The sequence below is a fragment of the Tinamus guttatus genome, unplaced genomic scaffold (genome assembly GCF_059628265.1).
Source record: "Tinamus guttatus ecotype Peru unplaced genomic scaffold, ASM5962826v1 Tinamus_guttatus_pri_ptg000180l, whole genome shotgun sequence".
In the NCBI taxonomy this organism is placed as follows: domain Eukaryota; kingdom Metazoa; phylum Chordata; class Aves; order Tinamiformes; family Tinamidae; genus Tinamus; species Tinamus guttatus.
The window spans coordinates 1746452-1771211 of NW_028288714.1; the positions used below are offsets into that span (position 1 = coordinate 1746452).

At 41.3% G+C, this 24760-nt stretch overlaps 1 protein-coding gene across 1 annotated transcript in view; it reads right to left on the reverse strand.

The window, feature by feature from the left end:
- Nucleotides 1–4623: 4623 nt before the first annotated feature.
- The window catches only part of ABCC4 (ATP binding cassette subfamily C member 4 (PEL blood group)), a 133988-nt gene continuing 113851 nt past the window's right edge, over nt 4624–24760 (reverse strand). The window contains exons 29-31 of the mRNA XM_088523307.1: nt 24519–24624; nt 9087–9221; nt 4624–4734 (exon numbers count right to left, since the gene is read on the reverse strand). Of these exons, the coding sequence (XP_088379433.1) occupies nt 4627–4734; nt 9087–9221; nt 24519–24624 (349 nt within the window). The 3' untranslated portion in view covers nt 4624–4626. The remainder of the gene's footprint in view (nt 4735–9086; nt 9222–24518; nt 24625–24760) is intronic.

Below are 24760 nucleotides of genomic sequence, written 5' to 3' on the forward strand. Positions count from 1 at the left end.
AACAAAACAAAACAAACCAGAGTTAAAATGATGAAAAAGCAGTGCCATGTTACACAATGTAAAACATATACATAAAGCCACATTTCTCTGCTAAAGTGGCAGAAGGTCATTGCTGTTAAAGGAAGTAACCGATCTTACTTTTTCTCTTTTTAATTTTTTCCTCAAAAAAAGAGCAGACATACTGAGATATTTTAAAAGGTCAGAATAACACGAAAAGCAGCATTTTCAGGAAGGCTTCTAAACCATTTGGGTCTTTTATCTCCCATTGCTTCTTAATTTTATTTTAAACATACTGGGAGGGACGTTTCAAGAAATAGTCAATGTCAACTAAACAACGAAGTTTACTGACCCTGGCCAGAAGAACAGCTTGTCTCTTCCGAAGAGCAGTGTAAACAGTATTGCAGAAGACTAAAACAATCTTGCAAATAAGCTTTGGTTCAACTCACCAAACAAAATTTTGCTCACAGAACAAGCAAAACATCAAATAACCTATTCTTGAGAACTGTGTTGGTTTTAACTCTACCAATCTTTTCACAAGAAGTAGAGCAAAGATATAACAAATGTAACATCTGGTACAATTCCGAAGATCAAAAGTAGAGGCTGTTCCTCATCTCTTACACCAAAGAAACAATATTTCTGTAACTGATGATTTTTAGAATTACTGTATAAATTTTATATATATATATATATATATATATATATGAGAAAGAAGACTCCAGAATATTTTAAGGCACCTGGTTGGTGGTGAAATATTTTAAAGGCATTAATTACTCAGAAGACCAAGCTCTTTTTTCTAAGATCCCCATGATGGAATGCAATTTATAATAACCAGTTTTGCTATTTCTGAATGAAGCATGAGTTGTTGTTTTTTTTTTCTTTCAGAATGGAAGTTTAAAACTATTTGAGGTTTTCCTTACAAGGAAATAGAAAACACATTGCCAGAAAGATAATTTTTACATTTAACAAATCAAGTCATTCACTAAAGAAAGGCCTTATACCTGGTTTGAGTCTTCCCATTCAGGTGCATTGAGGTTTTCCTCAACTGAGATTAAATGTATCAGCAAATCTTAACACACAGCTAAACAAAACAAGTATCAGCCAAAACCAAACAAACAAACAAAAAAAAAACACAAATAAAAAATGCCCTGAATAAAATTTTCCTGTTTAAAGTACTTTTGTTACTTTCTTTTAGCTAAAAAGATGGATAAAAAATCAATGACGGTATGAATGGCTCACTACCAGTTGCTCTATTCAGCAATTTACGGGTTATCAGTGTGACTTTTTTTTTTAATTTGATTTTTTTTACAATGATATTTGATACATAGAGCTAGTAACGTCCTGTCAAAATACGTGAAGAAGCAGAATCAGCATTTTCAGAGATTCCTAACATTTTTGTGCGCATTCAAATAGCTACAGTATCAAAGTAATTCTAGCTTATAGATTGATAGCTAGATCTGTCAGGGTCTCACACCAGTGGCTCTGCAGCAGCCAGCATCTTGGAGTTCTGCTCTGGAATACAATTTACCAGAGATTCATTTCAGTGATGAAATGTATTAAAACTATAATTATAACCTTGTTTCATACACATATTTCTTCTTGATTTTGATTAAAAAAGTAACAACAACAAAAACCCTCAGGATATATGGCCAAGAGAACACACACTTCTCTTAGAATACCCGGTGGTACTTCTCTTGTGAGAGCTATTTAGAAAAAGAACGGACTTAAAAGAATGCACAATTGTCAAACAGGACTAGACTCTGTGGGTATGTCCCAACTGGCCAGTAAAAAGGATAACCCCAAACAAGCTCAAGCACTGATGACCCGTCTATGCTGCAAAGTGGGCAGCTCTCTCCCCAGTTCTGTTTTGGGTGACCTCAGCGAGGCGTCTCCATGAGGAACCTTGCGCAGAGCCCCACAGATTTCGCGCCCACCACAGGGCGCCCCCCGAGCGGCGGCGCAGCCTGGGCCGCGCCCGCTCGCATTCTCCTCACGCCCCGCACACCCCCCGGCATCACCCGAGGTGACCTGGCACCCTGCAGCGCCTCTTTACGTCTTCACATACCTCTACTACACAAACACCACTCTGCTGAGCCATATCGTTACTTTAGACACTCGGAAAAGTTGAAAAAGTTGAAAAGTTAAAAGAAATTAAAATCAAAACAAAACAGATCCAAGCAAACACGATAGCAACTGTGAATGAGGTCCACAGGGGCCTAGAGGTAGCCCAGGTAGAGCCCGAGATAAAGGGCCAGGTGGTGTGGGATGTGGACCTGGTGGTGGGCTTGAGAGGACACGAGCTGGAAGCACTGTTTACATGAGCCAATCTGAGCCATTTGGTTTTGGGGACAGGTATTTGTCCCCAAACCTCTTTTATTTAGCACCAGACATAGCACAAGACTCATGCTCTGCATCACTGTGTGAAACTCAATTCCACTCGTTTCCGTGGCATTGGCTAAAGCATAAGGTGCTACATACCAGAGAGAAAGCGTCAGAACCTGCCAAAACAAAACAAAAGCGACCAAGAAAGGAATAGTATATTTCATTTTGTAACATCCTCCTAACAACACTAGAGATTGTTACCAGACTGCTTGCTGTGTGGGGCAGCAAACCCGAAGGCAGGGAAGCAGAGGTGGGTCCTCGTGGCTCACAAAGCCTCCCTGAGCAGCGCTGCGTCCCCTGCGCCAAGCTCTACGGCATCCGGGCCCTCCTCGAACTGCAGGGGCCAAGAGAAACCCAGCAAGAGGCATCCACCTCCCTCCTAGGATTTTGCAGCAGGGCCCTCCTCGAACTGCAGGGGCCAAGAGAAACCCAGCAAGAGGCATCCACCTCCCTCCTAGGATTTTGCAGCAGGGCCCTCCTCGAACTGCAGGGGCCAAGAGAAACCCAGCAAGAGGCATCCACCTCCCTCCTAGGATTTTGCAGCAGGGCCCTCCTCGAACTGCAGGGGCCAAGAGAAACCCAGCAAGAGGCATCCACCTCCCTTCTAGGATTTTGCAGCAGGACCCCGAGCCCAGCCAAAGGAAGGCTGCTGCCCGAGGGAAAAGTAGCCTCTGCCTCTTGCTCCTGTGCAGGACGAGGACCTTCTAGGGTTGGCCCTTAAGCCAAGGCAGTGGTTTAGCCCTCAGTTTACTTCCTGATAAGGAGAGAGCAGTTTGGCATTTGAATCACACATTTATTGGCAGAACTGCCTGAAATGAGAAACAGTTGAGTTTTCTCTTTGGTTTTAGACCTGCCCCCCTTTCTGTTTTTCACTGAGTAAACAATATTTACCTTACAGCAGTGAAAGTGAATATCTTGAAAACTTTCTGAAGAGCATAGTATCTTCTGTGTCCTGGAGAGATCTGTTACTTTCTAGGCCTTCCTGTGCCATTTAAACAGCAAGATTTTTTCTACATTGGACCTCAAAGAGCAGGTATCTCACTAAACATGAAAAAAAATCTGAAGCAGCATAGCACTTGCTTGACTTTCTTAAGCATGGGAATAGTGTCTTTACGTTCAAGTGCTTTGCTCAATCAGGACATAACAACCAAACACAGAATCTCTCTCCCACTATCAGCAACAGCCATTTGAAACTACAGCTTGTACCTTCCTACCTCTTTCGGTAGGATGGTAACTTCAAACAGCTCGAGTTCAAGAGAACCCCTGATGCAAAATTTTAAATAAACTAAGGTTAAACATTTGTAAAGTATCTTTAATGAATTTGTTGTGTACCCTGCAGTTATAGCTTTTGCTTGAAGGCACAAATATTAAGGCACAATAAATGCAAATAATGTATACATTTCAATGTGTTGTGCTGAAGATAACTTTGTACTACATGGTACTTAGGTATAATGACATGTCATTCAAACGTTTCCTCAAGTTATTTTAATACTTTTTTCTTTGATAACCTGGATAAAAAAAGGAATGTATGTTAAATTATTTAAATATTTCCTCAGTGCAATTGTAGTAATTTTCTTCTAAAGTACAGAAGATTGATAATGATTTTTCAGCAGTTGGATTTCTGCAAAAAAGGTAATATTTACATTCACCTTGGACAGCATTACTTCAATTATTTATCAAAAAATGAGTATATAGTACTTTTTGCTATCAAAAAGAAAAGTTTTTTTTCTTTTTGGCTTGTTCAATTGTTGTTTCTACCAATCTGCAAAACGGGCAAAAAGGCAACTGCATTAGACAACTTGTGCACTACCAAATCTGCTGTTTAGGTCTTGTTATTGTGTTAAAGTGACACTGAACAAATTTTGGTTTTGCTTGCTCTCAAAATATTTCCAAAAGGGAAAAAGGACACATCTCAGTGTTTTTAATAAGCTCCAAAAACGCACCCTAGATCTGTTAGGTGTCCTGCACCTGCTTAAATAAAAGAGATCTCTACCACATAACTTTCAAATAAAAACTTAGTCCGCCTAATCTCCTTAGCAATAGGAAAACATATATTGCACTGAAATTAAAGAAACAGGCACAGAAAAAAATATATTTTTTTCTCAATATTAAATAGAAAGGATATCCAGTGCAAAGAATCGCCCCCCTACTCTTCCTCCCATCTGAAACTTTCAAACACTGTCAGTCAGTGAGTCTGAATAATCTCAGGTTTACGTTCTCTGGGAAACAGCTGCGGGTTGTCAGGAATCACAGTGCAGTTTCGGTGATCCAGGCTCCCGAGGAAGGATCCAAGGAGCAGTCCGTGGCAAGCTGGCCATTCTGAACAACTTCCGGATAATTCTTACTGAAGTAAACCTAGGACAAATATTATATTTGGTAAGCAATTAAAGATTAACTATACCTTAAGCCTTTAGTTTCAGATAAAATGTCTGGAGACTAATACAGTATGGGTATATACATTTTGATAAGGCAAGAAAGCAGGAACTTCAGATTAGTAGCATTCAGTGTCACTGAAAAATTAGTAAAATTACAGTATGATCTTACATTACAACAAAGTCCGAGAAATAAACACTCAACCTGTAGATCCACTCCAATCTTGGTAATTCAGATAAAGAGATATATGTTATCACTTTACATTAAGCTGATAAGTAAAATCATTTTGCTAGCTCAACACATGGAGATAAATTAAAAACAGGGTGACAAAGAAGCTGTGAAATCTTACGTCTGCACAAGGGTTTCTCATTTTCACACATAAAATGAACACAATGGATTTGGATGTTAATATCAGGTTGTAATCCCTATATTTTACAAACTATGATTGACAACCATTGAGACTTCGTGGTATATGTATGAAATATCCCAGCGTTTAATTTGTGCCGCAGAACAGTTATAGGGCCTATAGAAATGTGATCTCTGGATAGTGAATCACAATAATGAAAGAAGCAAAAGCTTTAACAATGACTCAACCAAGCAACTTCTCTAAAATGTAAGATGATACCAAATAATAGGACAGTTCTTTGCCGAGCCTTTGAGTTCTTGAATTCTACCAATTTCTAGCTGAACTAGAAGAGATACAGGTTTCCTGATAAATGTATAATCAGAACATAAAGGAAATGAAATGCTGTCAAGTTTCACTGTTCCACAATCATCAGTTTTTAGTAACTGTATCATATCTCTGTTCCTTGACAGATGCGCATAACAAAATGAAATAATGTCAAGACTTGTGTGCTCTTATCTAAAAATGTGTTTGGGTGAAAGAGGACTTCAAATGCATTTTTTTCAAAGAATGTGGAAAGTTTTGTTTGAGTCTTTAAAAACAGAAACTACACTATCTTTCTGAGGCTGACACGTGTCACGAGTCGGGTCTCACATTCACACCGCGCCGACTACGGCTGATGAGACATTTCTCCAATTTACGTTTGGGAGTGCTGTCAACAAAGGGCAGTTTGCTTGATAATACCCTTCTTTTCATATACATGAATACGACGTGGGATAAAATAGAAATAGTTACACTACACAAATGCTCTGAAAGTGCCACTGTCGCCCTTTGCGTACGCACGCTAACGCGCTGCACATGCATCTTGGGACTTTCAAGGAATGGGAAGGACTGACTGGAATCAGGCAAAGCAACGGAAGTCCCGTTGAGAGGCATTCCTCAGGAAGCAGCCACTCTGGGATGCAACAGAGGAAAGTTGATCAGGTGCCTGGCTGCAGATGGGAAGCTCCGTTGCATATTCCCATCCATTTCCTGGTTTAAAACATAACTTCGACATACTTTTACTGTAGCTTTTGAATACGATTTTATTTTTAAGTTAATAGAAAACCTTGGCACGTTGCTAGAGACATAATGAAATGGCAGCTGCTTTTCAGCTGTCTCATTGCAATTCTTCCCCTGGGCCCAATCCCTCAAGATATTAAATGCCCAAGTCTTTATTCAAGCTTCTTTTGCTGCCAGCTGAGCTGCAACCTTTTAAAAAGTAATCACTGAGGTGAGATAACAGCTAGTATTTTAATATTTACACATCTGTCATAGCTTTAATACAAAATTATCCTTACTTTTCCCTCAAATTATTCAAGAACTGATTGACAGAAAAACAGCCCTATCCTGCTGCCACCAAAGTTTGTGGAAAAGCTTCTCTCAACAGGAGAGCACATTAAGTTTTGTTTATCTGAATAACTGAGCACACTTCTTTAACGGTCTGATGACTGTATCTCACTTTCCCATAGGATTTTCTCCTAATAGCTTCTTGTAAAATGAACAAAGATAAAAACAGCCTTCTCCTAGGGCGTTATTCTGGAGACAAGTCTAACGGTGCAAAGCACAGCCCTACTGCGGTCGGGCTCAAGCACTGCTTAGACTGCACCTGCAGTCTCCAGCTTGAGGTCCACTGAGCTGGTTTTCTTCTTCTTGCATTTGTGCAAAAATCAGGGATACTCATTGATCTAAACAGACAAGCAGATAGCAAGTTTGGATCATTTTGGAAGAGGGAACTAAAGTTTCAGGATATATTACGATCTTGAATAGCTGGATCTTTCAACATTAGCTAGGATACCTAGGAGAGTTTTGGAAAATGAGGCTTCCAATTAAAAGTGCCTAGTCATTTGTGACAGTTATTCACATGTGCCTTACTTGCAGTCAAAGAATATATGTAGAAGCTACACTGTTCCAAAAAATGCATTTGAACTCTCACCTTACTGAAAGAAGCTCTTAACACAAGTATGTTCTGCCCAAGGTTCAGGTCCAGAATGCAATAAATCAAGTGATCATCATCAAAGTATGGCCCCATTCCAAGCCATTTTATTTAGCAACCCACTGTAACGCCTTTTGAAACACATATATATGCCATATTACCATCTCTTTTCATGTGCAGCATGCTGTTTTTCAGCAACAGAATAAAAGCTGTTCTTCATAAAAACAGTTCTTAGTAACCGCAGTCGGAATGTATGAGACCAAGAGCAATCCATGTAGCAGACTTACAAAGTGTAAGAAGAGCCACAAGATCGAGCTCTTCTGACTAAGCAGCTTCCCTGAAAGCGTGCATGGAGCACCAGGGACATCAACAAAGAAAACCCTGAATGAATGTCCAAGTCATTTAAATGGAGAGAACTGGAACTGTCCTTCTGGATAGCTACTGAGGGGAGATAGAGTCTCTTAATTCCTACTTTTTTGGACTGAGTGTGGATAAGCACCATGCTTTGCATTCTTGGCAGATGCTAAAGCTTGTATCTGCCTTCTAGCCTGGGAGTTAGCAAACTTTTTCATCAAACCACATTTCAGCAGAGACTGGTTCCTGGATCTCTTCCCTTCCTGTACAAAATCACATAACATTGATGTGGTAACTGCAGATGACTATACGGGCAAGTAACATCAAGTAATTATTTTTATATATTTTGAATTATCTTTGAATGCAATTGTGCAATGGGGAAGAGCTGCAGGGAAGGAAGGAGAGACAGCATGACATGGCTAAACCTCTGTGATGACAGTGAGACAGCCTCACCTCTCACCATCCCAAGGATGGAGCCTTAGGAAGCTGCCCTCCACTTTGCAGACAAACACTGGTCACGGGAACTCAACGCCTAATATACATGCTCCTTTGTAGCCTAAGTTATATAAGCTCCAGATTGTCATACACATACCATGAAGAGCACAGCTAGCCCCTTATACTTCTAGTAACAAAATACAGTAAGTCCCATTGCAGCATTTTAGGAAAACAGCAGGACTCATTAGATAGTCTAGTTAAGGAAAAAAAAAATTGTTTCCAGAGTTCTGCAATTAGTGCCACATATGAATTTACGGTGTATGTTCTTAGCTACAAAGCTTCATCTAAAAAACTCTCTTAAAAAAATACAAACACAGAATTTTAGTCTGATTTTTTTTCTCCCTCTAAAAAAAATCATAATGAACAGAAACTTCTTTCCTAGTCATCAAGCCAAAAGATGGTCAAAATGAGTTCCTCAACCAGAGGTCACTTTTTATGTTCTTATCTCTGCTTCAGCTTTCCATCTGAAAGGTAGAGATCATAGAGCTTCACCTCAGAGGCATTTTATGAAAATTAATCCACTGATGTTTCTTAAACACCTTGATTGCCAGAGGAATGCTCACAATTACATTGATAATTCTGTACTCTGAGTAGGATTTGAATAGTAAGTAGTAAACAGGCACAGAGCCTGGTAAGGAACAGGAGGCAACAAAACATTCAATGAGCACCATTCATCATCTGTGCAGAATGAAGCAGGGATACAAGAACAAAGGAGAAGCAGCACAAAATAAGAACATAATCTCACTTTGAAAGACCATAAAATAATGTGCTGATACTGATCCTGAAATGAAAATTGTGGGAGTTCTTTTAAAAATGCAGAAACAACAGAACTCAATGCTGTGCTATGCAGCCTTTACGATTTTTTTCAAGTTTTTGTAAGACCAAAGTCTTCCACAGGAGTGTATGTCACATATCATTAGCATTTACCATTGAGTGTACAAGTGGACAACTGCGAGAAAACCAAACTGTCTCGCAAGTCAGTGTACATAAATATATTTATCATTTTGAAGTCTGGGTATATCCCACTAAAAAAGCACCAAAAATGAGGTTTAGTCTTGTAAAGCTGATTCTGATGTGTAGAGAAAGGTCTATCATAACACCGAACACACAAACTTGAAAAAAACAAATTGCAGAGACAAACTTAATTAACACTTCTTTTAAAATTACCCGTTTTGCTGTTTCTATGAGAGCAGCTGCTTCAGTCTTGCCCACTTGTTGCACCATTTTGTAAAACAAGCCATCTTTTTCCTGTAGCAAAATGTAAGGTTCACCATATTCTTTTAGTCTTCCTGCATCTAAAACCTGTTAAATCAAACAAAAATAAAATTAATAACGTACAAAGTTCCAAAGCAAGTGTTAGAGACTATAAGCAAGGTGTGCGGTGGACTATAAGCTCTTTAAGTGCTAAGAGGGATTTTGTATCCTGAAAATGAGACCTTATGCCGTCTTCAAACAGCACTTCAAACGCTTTTTTTCAGGTTATAGACCAGTTGTACTATTTTTGAGTGCCCTACAGCCATTCTACCTACAGGAATCCAATGCAAAGTTATGCAGAATATGGAAATACAATGCTTGTGAAGCCAACAAAGCAGATTGCAAGATTCATTGTGTAAGAAAGAAACAAAGGCCTGTTGTTTAGAGGCCTAAAATGGGCTCTGAAGTAAACAGCTGTAGGTATAAAACAAGCAATAACCACCAAGGCGATTAGGGGAGAGTAAGTAGACCTTTTGGATTAGAGGAGGTGAAGATGTAATTAAAGAAAATGAGGGTGTTGCTGAAAAGATAAACAATTTCTTGCATCATTTTTTTGCCAGCTACACATTAGAAAAATACTTACTCTGAACCTATTTTTTATACATAAAAAGATGAGATGCCACCAGACACAGAGGTACCCCAAAAGAGGAAGGGAGAAGGAAAAAAATAAGAGTGAAATTAAACAGCCATTAATAAGTCATTAGACCACGGAGGATACATACAGACAAAAATATTCAAAGAATTTAAGAGTTGGCTGACTGGATGGCTAAGAAAATATTCTCATACTCGTGATGCCATTTATGGACTGCATGGCAGCAAGTACAGCACTTACATTTTGAAAGGCCTTAAGTGATCATGCAGGAAACTTTCAGATGAGTATATTTTCTTTTCAGATGAGACAGTAGTTTAGTCAAAACCATCATTAAAGTGGAAATACAAGACATACACCAGATCACAGGCAGCAACTGCTCATCACAGCTGTAATAAAAATTGGACCTCACAAATCTGACAGATTTCTTCAAACGCACCAGAAGAAAAGTAAAAGCACAAATGGTTTATTTGGATTTCCAGAAATCTATCTCCTGTAACTAAATAGTCATGTTACAAGAGACAAAAAGTATTCAAGAACTTGTATAGAAAACAAAGCTTAGAAATAAACACTATATTTTTACTGTGGGGAAAGCTTAGTGGCTAGGAACTGGTAGGTACTGTGGGAGCAACATAGGTGCTAGTCATCAGAAAAAGGAGCTATCAGCAGAGTAACAAACCCTCAAATGACACAAAAGCATGCAGGTAAGTCTAGACCAGAAGATATCCAGATAAACCCAACTAACCTGAGTAAATGAGCAACACAATAGCAAGCAAAAGTCAATATTGACAAATGCGATATACTCAAATGCTTACCTGGCTTATGAATTAATGGTATTGACTCAAGAAAGAAATTTAGTATTGGCTTATAAGCTCTATACTCTGTGTGGAGGAGGAGTAACATAAAAAAAAAAAAGTTACGTGAGAAAATAAAGTAATAGAGAAAATATTTTTATTCCTATATAAATAAAAAACTGGATAAACATGTATACTGCTGAAAAAAGATATTGGCACAACATGGCAATAACCAAATTCATTCATGGACTCATAACCAAATATAATTGTGGTGTACATACTTGTAGGGGAAAAAAAGAGTTCTAAAAAAATGGAGCTGTTCAGGAAAGAGGTGAGTAAAAGGTATCATGAGGACAACTGCCAGAAGAACAAAAACCCTGCAGCCCCAGTGAGCTTGGACACAGACCCGAGGCGCTGCTTCGGGCTCGTGCAGTCTGCCCAGGCTGCCTCCCCGAGGCACCTCACCCAGGAGGGCAGGAGCTCGGCCGCATCCGCACAGGGCCCGACCCCTGCCCAGGAGGAGCTGTGCAGCCACGCGAGGGGGCTACCCCGCCGTGAGGATGAGGCGCTGCTCAGGCCTTCCTCCGCGGTGAGGATGAGCGCTGCTCCGGCCTTCCCCCGTGGTGAGGATGAGCGCTGCTCCGGCCTTCCTCCGCGGTGAGGATGAGCGCTGCTCCGGCCTTCCTCCGCGGTGAGGATGAGCGCTGCTCCGGCCTTCCCCCGCCGTGAGGATGAGGCGCTGCTCCGGCCTTCCTCCGCGGTGAGGATGAGCGCTGCTCCGGCCTTCCTCCGCGGTGAGGATGAGGCGCTGCTCCGGCCTTCCTCCGCGGTGAGGATGAGCGCTGCTCCGGCCTTCCTCCGCGGTGAGGATGAGCGCTGCTCCGGCCTTCCCCCACTGTGAGGATGAGCGCTGCTCCGGCCTTCCTCCGCGGTGAGGATGAGGCGCTGCTCCGGCCTTCCTCCGCGGTGAGGATGAGCGCTGCTCCGGCCTTCCTCCGCGGTGAGGATGAGGCGCTGCTCCGGCCTTCCCCCGCGGTGAGGATGAGCGCTGCTCCGGCCTTCCCCCGCGGTGAGGATGAGGCGCTGCTCCGGCCTTCCTCCGCGGTGAGGATGAGGCGCTGCTCCGGCCTTCCTCCGCGGTGAGGATGAGCGCTGCTCCGGCCTTCCTCCGCGGTGAGGATGAGCGCTGCTCCGGCCTTCCTCCGCGGTGAGGATGAGGCGCTGCTCCGGCCTTCCCCCGCGGTGAGGATGAGCGCTGCTCCGGCCTTCCCCCGCGGTGAGGATGAGCGCTGCTCCGGCCTTCCCCCACGGTGAGGATGAGCGCTGCTCCGGCCTTCCTCCGCGGTGAGGATGAGGCGCTGCTCCGGCCTTCCTCCGCGGTGAGGATGAGGCGCTGCTCCGGCCTTCCCCCACTGTGAGGATGAGCGCTGCTCCGGCCTTCCTCCGCTTACTCGACGCCAGGGGCCGGGCACCAAGGGAAGGACTCCCCTTCCTGAGCTTCCTGTTCGCTTAAGGGCATCGCACTGGAACATATATCGACTCAGCCAACGATAATGGCATAACTGTATCTAATTTTATAAATTGTTTGCAGAGGAACCTATAAAAAGCTATTTTCTATTTTCAAAAGCTCCTGCCTTAAAGCATCCAGCCTAGACTGGGATTTCCCCCACAAGGGACATCCAGAATTGCTTGGCATGTAGCTGAAGAAAGCGCTAGCAGGAAAGCTTTACATCACCAGTGGCACCACACGGCACAGTATGCAGTGACTTAATATACAACACATACAGTATGTCATCTCCAAAGGCACTTCCTGTACATATGTAGCTATTTCAGTGCACAGTTTTATCCCATGTAATCTGGATATTTGAAGATAAGTTAACAATATATTTTTCATCACTATCTTTTATATATTTCAGTAAGTCAGTTAAAGATAGTTTCCTTAGGAAGGCAATAATCCAAAAACTTGCTCCTCCTTGGCACATTTTAGACGGTCAAGTCCAAAAGAGAAAAAGAGACTTCTAGATGCAAAATGCATCTAGAAAAAAATTTACTGACATTTTAAACAAATCATCACACTGTTAGTGTCCTTTCTTGAGAAATAAAAAATGCAAGCTTGTGTTAGGAAACAAACTGAACAAACAAAATGTGTTATTTTAAAACATCTTAAATGAGAAAAAACAGTCAATATCATTTTTATAACTTAGGAATACTCCACGTACCATCTTAACTAAAGGGAAAAAAAAGACATTTCTATTAACTGTTCTCATCTACGTGACAATGGAAAGAATTTAAGTTGATTTACTTGGGAGCTATACATTTATATATTTATACATTTATTAAAAAGTGCTTAGACAAAGAGGTAGGTACTTTTCTTTGAAGAAATATGCGCTGATAAAATTTAAATAAACAAACAGATACTTTGGCTAAGGCTTTGCATACTCTTACTCACTGACTCCAAGCCAAATTAAAATCATTAGGACTTCAAAAAGCAAGCTAATCATTCAGGAAAGGTGGAATCTGGTGTTTACTAGCCACATATTTTCTGATCCTCTTGCATGCAACTCTTATCACTGCACAATATGGGTGAATTGAACCCAGATACATTCCCAGGTGGTTGTACCTGTGGAACTTGACGCAGAAAAGCCAGGGAAGCTGCTAGTTTGCAAAATCAGATTGGCGAAGCAATTATGGAGGACACACAAAAGAGCACGGGACTTGAAACCAGACCGTGATTTCCTCATAAACTTTAGCACAGATCTTTGAGAGTCGAAGATTTTAGAGAAATCATTTTTCAGTTCCTCCATCTGACCATTTGCAAAATAGATAAAATAAAGCCTCATAATCATGCTGTGGGTGTTAACTGTCTGCGAAATATTTAGACATCCCAGAGTAAAACAAAATAAACACTAAAACTATACAACCCCAAAGGGCTTGTATGGAAACCAGGGCCATATTCGCCACTTGCCCTGCACCGACAGCCTCTTTTTATGTCCTCTGCACTGTCTTTGCCCATTTTGTAGTTAGACCCTTACAGCTTCAACAGCATCTTCCCAAGTGGAAGAATAACTCCTATAGTAAAATATTTACCAAGTGAGATGTTGGCAGCCGTGCAAGAGTGCATGCAGGAAAATTCTTGCTCAGAGGAGTTCACTCCCCTCCTTATACACGGTGAGGCTGATCTTTACTCACATCTGTCCAAATTATCTTTACTCAAGCAGCACTGTTGAGACATTTTATGTTCTATCAGTACTTAAACACTATGCTGCCCTTGAGTAAAATCCCTGTGCCATCTAACCCCACTCCATCGAATGTTTTGAGTTGAACAGTCGGGGCAGTGACTGCTCCTCACAGGCATGTAATTTTCAGGAGGGCAAGCACCATGCTGGGCAGGAGGCGAAGGAGATCTGAACAGCACTTGGATGTGGAGGCCCAGAGCAGCAGAGAAAGAGCGGAATTAAAAACATCGGGTGGAGCTGAGAAACAGAAAAGGAGCGATTTGGAGTTGAGTGACCTGCAAAAGCAATCATGAAAACACAGCACTAGCCACATCAATGTGTTGTTTATATAAACACTTGCTAGCATAGAAGAGCTATTTTCTTACACCACCAAAAGGCAAATGAACTAAAACTGCATCAAGTTTGGCTACCACAAGGTAGTGGGGTCCATTTTTGCCCCAGGTGTATTCTATCAAAAAAATCTACTCTAAGCTCTCCGAACCCCCAAACTGCAGTATTTCCATTCCATAATCTCAGGACAAATTCAGTAAAGGGAAAAGAGGGGAGTGCTCTGTAATTAATGAAATAATAGCACAACAAAGCCAAAGGATCCCCAGCAAATACAGACTTCCTAGCAAAGCCAAGTATCTATAGTCCCATTAGGCTAAGTGACTTTACATAAATAAAGCTCACGTTATTCATATCCAGAATTCTTCCCTCAGCAAGATTAGTTTAGACATTCAATACATGCTGGCATTTGTGCGTGACTTAAAAAGAAAAAAGACAAAAAAAAAAGACAAAACAGTGAAAAAAAGAAATCAGAGATTCATTTTACAAATAAAAGAAGAGAAAAACAGGTCAGTGAAGGCAAAAGAAGAATATATTCTACAGAGATGGCCCAAATTTCTTCACAGGCTGCAGGACCAGGGCAGTACCTATTCTCTCTGGGGAATCCTGTAAATATCTATGCCGTTCTGCTACAAAGGACTTCTGAAAAGCAAACATTCACTTTGTAAGTGAATCTAGTATTGTTTTGGCGGATTAACATAGGCAAATAAGCGTCACTAGCCACAAAAAAAGAAAGAACATACACCCTTCAGATTGCTGTGCCAAGCAACAAGTACTTATGGCTATCCATTGACACAAAAAGAAAGTTCTAAATCCTGCATTTTCTAACTTTCAGCAGCAGCAAAAGCAGACAAACCAAGAGAACAATAGTTATAAAACATTCTGAGAAAAAAAAAAAAAAAGTACAAGGTTGGAAGTGTTCAGCAACAGAGGAGGGGGGCATGGGAATTTATTTCAATTATTATTGAGGAATGACTACTATTCCTATTCACGTTCATCTTCACCATAAAGCCAGAGGGAAAATGGGACATTTAAGAGTTGATCATAAATGTTTTTATTTCCTATTCAAAAGGAAAATAATTCAAGCAAATTATCTCCTAGGGACTACATCTGATTTAATTTAGACTTGGAGAAGAGATCACCAAACAACAAAATTATTATAAAAGTTCAAAACTCTGCTAGGAGTACAACTTTAAACAATGTTTCCCTCAGAGAGCACGCATCAAGATGATCTTCAATAAAGTCCTGGGAAGAGGAGAATATTCAGGAGATGCTTCTGGTTACATCATATTATAAGAAATATATTTACTAAAGACAATACATCGCTTTGTGGGAAAGAGTCAAGGGCCTGTGTCCCAGTTGGCATGAAGTTCAGATGAGAGTATGTTCTGCCTCTTCCGTCTCATCATGGTTTGTCAAAACAGATCAGAAACATGTACATACTTCTCTGAAGAGTCAGCTGTAAATATCAACCGACCTAAACAGGTTTGCAAACATCGAAGAACATTGAGAAGGGGGCAGGTATAATTCAGGAACCATTTTAAAGGGATGGTTGTTTTTTAAATTTCTTCATTGCTTTGGGTTTTTTTTTTATTTGCAGGGGGAGTGGCTGTCTCTCACTTTTGTTTTCTTTTAGTCTTCAGGTTTAATCTGAGCATTCCTCAAGCTCCTGTGCAGATATTGTTCTGCACATAACCCTGCCCAAATTTGGTGTCAAACAATGTACATTTCATATATCATATGCCAGCTGGGTACTCTTTATTTATTTATTTATTTCCTTCTAAAAAAAAAATACAGCACAGTGAGTGTTTCTTCTACATTTAAGAATTATTTCCAAAACTTAAAAAACAGTTCTTCTCAGCAGAGCTTATTTTTCTGTTACAATGCCAAGTCTGCCACTGATCACGGGGAGTTGAGATGCACCCTCCTAAAAATCCACACATAAACTGCAGTCATTTTGTTCTGCAACCAGAACGAGTGAGTTTCTTTATACTAACACTATTCCTGAGACACATGGAAAACTAAGCACTGCCTGGCAAGTTGTTCTGTATATGTATTATCTCAATTTTTCTCAGAGATGCTTCCTTCTATTTTTCTCCATCTGATTGCATGCTATTGTATTGTATCTGATTGCATTGCTGGAATGTTGTGGAGGGAAAAAAAATCACAATTATGTCTTACTCTACAGATATTAGCTCCTTCTCTACCTCGGTTGAGGAAAGAAAAACCTGTTAACCAGTCACTGCAGATGTTTTTTGTATTCTTCAATTTCCTCATCTCAAAACAGCGAATATACTAGTGTGAGTTCAACCTCTCCCCTCAGAGTGTGAAGGGACCTGGTACCACTTCCTACCAGCAGCTGCAAATGTTGAAAAACCTCTTCCTTGGCCAATCACTAACGACTGTTTCCATCACTGAAAAGCCACGTTTCTCAATCTGGATTGCAGAAGGGCTTGAAGATGGACCTGAAGTGTCAGAAGATACGCTCCAGCTTAAGAAATCCTCCCCTTAAATACAGCTTTTGAAGATCTTACAAAGTAGATAAGCTACAAGGAAAATATATTTTTCAACAGGTTAAGGAATATTGTTGCAGATGACTGGGCAACTCTCTTGGTTTTATCAGTTGCTTATGACAATGAATTTGTGGTTTGGCTGCCATGCACAAAGTTTCACCTTATCAGAAACTCTCTGCGCAAAGTATCAGCCACCAGCATGTCCTGCACTGATTTACATTTAAAATAATACTGTAGTTCTGAGAAAGCAAAAAAATCTCTAAAGAGTTGCTAGCATTACTAGCACAGTATGGATGCCACACTACTGCCTTTAGAGGAATGTGATCCAACTGCCCTGTCCTTATACTGATGGAAATGCATCCACACAAATGTCTGACAGAATGAAAGATCAAGATTCATGAAACACTGGCTTGCCTCCCTGCAGTAATTCAAATCCAGCTCCTCATCTGAATGCTCCCATCTGAAGTGCTGCTTCAGTAATTAGTTGTTTTATTCAGGCAAAAGAGGAATCTTGCTGGGCGGCCCTCTTGAAATTGGGAGCAGCTTTTAAGAACTCAGAGATGCCAACTTTATGGTGAGGTGTGGTTTAACACTGACAAAGGGAATCAACAACCTTTTCTTTATCTTTTAGAGCTCTTTGGAGTTTCAGCTTCCTCCTTTTAGAGGCTGCTGGGCCAGGTGTGATACCCGCAAGTGAAGGGACGCACTCCACTTCAGTTGACAACCCTTGCTCAAATACACGTTTGTGGTACATAGCTCAGTATTTTATGCAAAACCTGGCCTAAACATCAACATAACGTCCCCTCTTAATGGTAGAAACACATAAATTAGTCTGTGCTGAAAACACCACCTTCACTGTTACTATTTGTTAAGCTGAACAGATAAATTCCAAGAAGGAACGCCGAGGGATCCATTTCTCCCCATGGATTTCCAAAAATCTGGAACTGTGGTACTTGGCATTGTTCAGATTCAAAATAAAATCGATCATTTCTAAAAAAAAAAAAAATCTCTTGCTATGTTCGGCTCTTTCAGAAATTCTGAAAGTCTTTGATCACCCATTGAAAGGAGGAACCAGAAGGTTTGGAGGCCCCTGCCCCTCCACCAGGTCAGGAGGAAGGAGCCAGGCAGGGAGGCTGGCGGTCACCTCTGCTCTCTAGGAACCGCGCTGCAACCGCTGGAGGCTCCCGCAGGCCTTTCTGACCAGCCCTACAGCTAGTGTGGAGATCTTTCCCAAGTTTTCATATTTGATCTTCCGGATCCTGAAAACCTGGACAACCAGTCACCAACAATATATAGAATCAGTGTTTTGATGGGATACTGATATACAGGTATCCTGAGACACAGCATTCTCTCACCTCCCCAAACAAGCTATCTCAGCCATCACCATGAACTTCAAACTTATGTTTCTGGGCAGGACCCCTCTTTCTGCATCTATCCTTTATATTTCAAGATTGACACTTTATCCAACAGACTTTTGTCCCACAGCACAGCTGGTATTTTTCTTAGCCTGCAAAAAAAAATATTGTTTTCATCTAATATTCACTAGTCAGTATTTCAAGACAGAGGGTTGGTCAAAAAAAGAGGAGTTACTAGTGTTTGTTTCTTTAGAACACTAATGGCAGGTACAGAAATAGGAACGGAGAGACTTCTCTGTGGACATCTGAATCCAAATCCACAAGCTACTTGAAGGATTCAATGAAAAGTTAAGTGCCTAAACAACCCTACGGGGGAATCTAATCCCTAGTTTTGAGGATTTGGCTCCTACCAGCTGCTGAAATCCACCGAGTTACTTATATATTCTTTTAACAGACTTCAACAGCCATCCACGAATAATCAATCACATTCAGGACTCTGAGATAATATAAGGTCAGAAACACTTTCCGCATCTGTGCCTTACCATAAAAAATATCCATTTTATACCCATGCAGTTCTTCCTACTTTTGCATTTTAAGGGACTAAAGAAGAGCTCTGAACGCAGCTCAAATACTTCTACCTTTCATCAAGTCCCACACTTTCCCAGATGACCCCAAAGTCCAAGAGAAATCTACGGCTTCTGCCAGCTGACCTGTCTAAAACACATTTTGCATGTGAGAGCCTGTATAGGAGAGCAGGTAGCTCTCCACCAAACGGACAGGCTTAAACTGACCAAACTGTCACAGGCTTAAACCAAAAAAGTCATCCCTGTGGGCAACATGCACAGTGCTCACCAAGGACTGTTTTGCAACTAGGACTGCATATTTCTATGACATCTTACAACTCAGACATTCTCTTTAGGGGATTGTGTAAGTTTTACTGTAAAACACAGATTTTCCAGTCGTGGTATTTAAAATAGGCAGCAAAAATGCGACCAAAGGAAGAGCCAACAGCCCACAGCATTAATGACTAACTCAGTGATGCTACCTTCAAGGACTCCCTTTCTCTGAACAAACCCACCAAAACTTCCCTCCACGACTTCACCTTTCCTTTCAGGTCTCATTTGCGCTGCCTGGTTCACCCTCCTGAAGCTGGCCGTCGTCTACAGCGCCCCAAACACGGCGCCTGATTCCGAAGGACCAGAAGTCCCACCACAGCGAGTGCAACGTAACTCTGGTAACACCTCAGCGCGGGGAGTCATTTCTTTGACCAAGAAAAGGTACTCAGGTACGACGTGCACGACACATGCACTTCTACTGTTGGTCATAAAACAATTCTACATTGCACAACTGAGATGTCAATGTCTCCTCTGTACCATCATGCAAATATTTTAAAGGAAAAACAAGTAAAAATGCTAGCTAAATGACACAGAATGCATTTTTTTTTTCTCCTCTCTCAATCAATTTCCATTTTAATGCTTTGATAAGGTCTCTGGCTTTAAAAGGGAAAAAGCAAAGGAAGAAGATACCATATTGTGTTACTTATGTTTGATACTTACAGATGGGGTTGAGGTCAAAAGCTTCTGATAGAAAAAAGGGAGCAAACTCAGTTTGAACAGAAAAAAATGTCTGGTTATGTTTTGACCTCTTGATCTGGCAGTGGAGTACACTGTATTGTTAACCTGAATGAATGTTAGTCATTTCAGGACGTAATCACAACAGGTTCTCCCATAAATCAAACCTCTTCCCATGCTTCTCTTCAACAAAAACATCTTATTTGAATGACAGTTTTTAATTACAAGATCAAGTCCTGCTTACATAGAGTTTCCATTTCAAAGAAGCACTCCACTGATATGAAAAGTCTCTAGGAAAAAACATCTTTGTCATTGGATAATGCATGGACCTTGACTAGCCTACAGATTTCCTACAGAAAAATATAATGGCATAGCATTTAACGTACCAGGCTCTTGCCAAATTAATTTATTACTGATTCACTACACCTCAATTTCTGTAAGCTTGTCTCCTTTACAGAAGTAGAATTTATATGAAAAAGATTTCTCAACCTGGAGGAGAAATCAGAGAAGAGGAAGAGGAGCAGATGGCAGGGATTTCCTGGGATCCCACTGGAAGCCTTGGGAACGGTGCCTCTTGTCAGCCTCAGGCTGCCCGGGGCTCAGTTTGCTAAGCTGCAGATGGGATTTAGGCTGAAGGCCCTCTCTTCAAGGCGAGGAAAAGCCAGGGCAAGAGCTGCTGCTGCACGTGGCGGCGGGGAGGCTCTGTGGGATGAAGGGCTGCAGGAGCCAGCGGGCACGCGCGGCACCGGGCAGAGGCCAGAGCCTCTCCTGCCACCCTCGCCCTCTGCCCGGGAGGGGAGCAGGGTGGCTGCCCGTGGCTAAAACGGGAACGCAAGCGCCTGCCGGGAGGAGTCACCGTGTGGGTTCTCAAACAAATGAGGAAAAGGCAATGAGAGCAGCAGCAGCAGCGCAGGAAGGGAAAAAAAAAAGCCTCTGAAAACCGCTGGATTATAATTTTATGGTAGTATTATTTGATGGCCTGACTTAACAAGTCTTTCCAACTCCAGTTCCAAAGATTGTATGGATACTTCCCTATCTCACCCAGGTGTTTGAAGTTTAATTAATTAATGTTTGTAAAGAGCGTTACAATTTCCAGATGAAAGGTCCTATGCAAGTGCAACGTAGTATTACTCACCGAGGTGATTGGGTTAGAGAGTATCACATTACACAATACAGCTCTTCCCTCAGTGATTTTAAGCGTTTGAAGTTCTGATAAAAAGTATTTATCACTAAGATAGATATAATGGAAATACGCTTAAGGTGTGACCTGGATTATGAAACCAGAGGTATGGTTTTGGGAACGGAACAAACGAGAATTTAAAACAACTCCTGAGGCCAGATTTGTCTACAGTTGTATAAAATGTATTCTGTTCTTCCTTTTTTCCTCTCTTCCAGTAGGCTTTTCTTCTCTCTAAAATAGAACCGGTTATTACGAAGGGTGTGAGCAGACCTGCAACAGTTCACGTTCAGTTCTTATTTCCATACTCATCCAACTTGACATTTTCTCATGACTTCCTCAAAATTATTTTTTGGTCCATGTTTTTTTTTTTTTTTTTTAATGTTCGAATTAACCCTAAAGGTGAACATCATATTTTTGTAAACTTCTAGCCTAACAAGCAATTAAATTGAATTAAATCAAAAGTTTGTGGACAACATCAAACTGGAGAATGCAGTCAATACATGGAACGCAAGGCCGACATCCAAAAGGATCTAGGCACGCTGAAGTTACAGGCCAACAGGAGCCTCAAAAAATTTAACAGACATGCATGTGAAATGCTGCATCCAGGACAGACCAACCCCCTGCACCAGAACCAGCTGGGGAGTTACTGTCTGGGGAGCAGTTCTGCTGAAAAGGAGCTGGGGTTTGGGGGGCAGTTGGCTAAATGGGAACCAAACTGTGCACCACGACAGCGAGGGGAAGAGCATCTTAAGATGGGTAAGAGCATCTTGGGCTGTATCAAGAGGAGGTATAGCCAGATCAAGGGAGGTAATTTAGCGAGTGCTCATCAGACCAGCTCGGCAATACTGTGGCCATTTTTGGCTCCACCTCAGTGCAAGAAGCACAAGAGAAAACAGGATGGAGTCCAGCACAGACCTACCAGAGTGGGCTGGGTACCTGCTCCTTGAGGAGAGACTGAGGGAGCAGGGCAGAATCACACTGAAGAGAAGACTTTACAGCAGCCTTCCTGTGATTGCATTGAGGCAGGTTGTCCAGAGAGGCCAGGGAATCAACATCCTTGGGGGTTCTGAGATCCAAAAAGATAAAGTCCTGAATCTGAAATTAGTGCTGAAATTAGTTTCAGACCAAACCTGGTCTGAAGTTAGTGTTGATCACCCTTTGAGCAGGTGTTTGGACTACAAACCTCCTGAGGGCCCTACCAGACATAATGATTCTATGGAAATAAAAAAGCAGCAAGCAAACCACCGAAAAAAAAAAAAACACACTCTAGCTTACGTTCAGACTATGTGACTTGTTCAAGATCAAGGTTTGGTTTTCTGTGATTGAGCAATTTTGATCAAAATTTACTTGAAGAACAACTTTATTGTCTGTCAGAAGAAACTGCCCAACTGTTCCAGTTGTCAGGTTGCGTATTTGCTCCTCCTCTGCCATTTTCTATCAAGCTTACCCTGGTAGCAAACAGTTGGGATTTGGGATAGCTTGTATACACAGGCATTATTGCACTTAGAGGTCTCAGTTGAAAGAAAAACAAATCCCCAAATTTTAAGAACAGTGGGTAAAGGAGTAACTACACTTCATCTAGTGCATTTTCATTCCTTTTTTTTTTAAAAAAAAACTGCATCAATTTAAAATTGAATATTTTTAACATACCGCATATTTTTGAGATCAAATTTTAAAACAGAAAGCCTTCTTTAGCCATGTTTTCTCAAATTTCCTAATATTGAGTAAATAATTAAACTTCAATGAATGTTGTTTTATTGTTAATGGCATTCATTTAATTGTTAGTTGTTCCAGAGGGACATTCTTGTTCGTTGGATTTTTAACGCACACTTTCATTATTCCTTCAAAATTCTGTTCTATCCCCTCTAGGAAGTGCATATTTCCAATTTGTATGGAAACAGAACCAATTACTCTGAATAAGGATGTCAAGAAAACAGATTTCTTAATGGGTCAAGTGTGTCAGTTTCCCTCTTTTCTCTGTGTTATTCTTCTTGTCCTCCTCTGTCCCAAAAAATTACAGAAGTCCTAAGATCAAAATGAAGCAATATTAAAAGCACAAAAAATGTTTTCAAAATTACTGAAGACTGTAGACCCTAAGGCACCACTTTTTGCAAATCTGCTCCTTCATACATTCTAAAGAGGTCATTAAATCATACTAAAAGGACTGTATTAGACAATGCATGAAAATAAATGGCCTTTTAGGAAAGCAGAACTCTTAGTAGGGCCTAAGCTGAAACAACAAAGTTAAAAATAGTATGCTGACTCTAAAAATACAACAAAAGAGCTATACCATTGGTAATAAAGCACGGAGCAGTTTGGGAAGAAAGATGGTTTCCTAGTTGCATGCTTTGTTCAAATGTTTTTTAAGGGGAAAAAAAAGTACACAGAAACATTTACTTGTCATTACAACTGTATGATATTAAAGGTAAACTAAGAAAACATCTTAATGGAAAGAGCATTCTGTGCATAACACGTTAATGGTAGTTAATGAACCCAAACCCACAGAAATCCCTTTGGACGGCTAACAAACACACACAGCTATTAATTAGGTCACAGTTGTTTCCTCACAACTCTTTTGTTCACTTTAGTTGTAGAAAACCAACATATCCATCACACTTGTGGGGAGGTATTCAACAGGGAAGAAAATATTTATTTATTACACCTTAAATGCTTGCAATTACATGACTTATTATGACAGTTCTGCTAGTTTCTCTCCTTGCAAGTACTATAACCACTCACTTCACAATTTACTCTTTGCATCAGAACACTATTCACTTCCATTTCATTCTTTTTTTTGTTGTTGTTGATTTTCAGGGTTTTCATCTTCAGCTCAATAAAGAGATTGGAGGGGGGGTTGTTTTTTCTTTCTAAGGTCAGCACTGTGAGGGGAAAAGTAATTTCTGCTTGAAGTTTAGCCAAGTTCTGAATGTCCACTTCAACCACCATGTCAGTTATTTGCTAACTGGCTGTGACGCAAACGTGTCTAAAGAGCTCCTCTCCTCCTTTCCTACTGCAGAAAATTGCCAAACTGTGGGCTGCACATCATTCTGAGGATGTAGCCCAGCCAGGTTTCCTGAGAGCCTAGGGAAGACCATGCTCTATATGAAAATAATGAGAAAGGATTGCTCATTTTCTGTGCATGTGCAGGGCCAGCAGGATAGTAAGGAGGGTGCTTTGAAGGCAGAGACCATCCCTGCTCTATAGCAAACAAAGCTGACGAGGCAACGCTTCATCTTTTCTGTCTGAATCTTGCTTTAGAAAGCTGCCTGTGTCCACTAATTCATCAGCCTAGTTCTACTTCTCCCACCACCTCCCTTGCCCAAGGCAGCTCCTGCCTCCTCACCACCGTGCCTCCTGCCCCACAACCGCCACCACTTCCTTCTTGCACATCCCACACCACTAACTACCGTCACTGCTCCCCCAGCCCACCGAGACTGAATTAATGAAGCTGCTGAATCCAGCTGACTCTGTCTACCTGGGCGTGCGTCTCCTCGGGCTCTGGGCACTGCCAGAGCTCATTTGCTCGGGTCTGCTGCTCTACCTCACCTGTAATGGGTTCGTGCCTCGCAGGCTGGAAACTGCAGGGCCAAACAACGCAAGAAGTCTTTTCAGGTCACTACTACAGTTTCGTGAGTTGTCAGTCCCTGCAGCTTAACTAGGATAAGTCTAAGGGACAGCTATGTTTCTAATCACTTCTGGATCAAAACCAAGAAGAAAAAAAATAAATAAAATTCATCTTATTGAGGGACCAAAAAGAATTGAATCAGTTGCCAGGCTTACCATAATCTTGTCGCTGTCGATAATGGTGTTGAGGCGGTGCGCGATGGTCAGCACCGTGCACTGAGCAAACTTCTCTCGGATCGTCTTCTGAATGAACTCATCTGTTCTGCAACACACAAAGAGCAGGGGCGACAAAAATGAGACGCCTGCATGGAAAGCTGAGCGGCAGGCAGGACCTAGGACTTAGCACGCATGAGCGTACAGCAGGAACTATACAGTCGGGAAGGGATTACAGTGCTGCT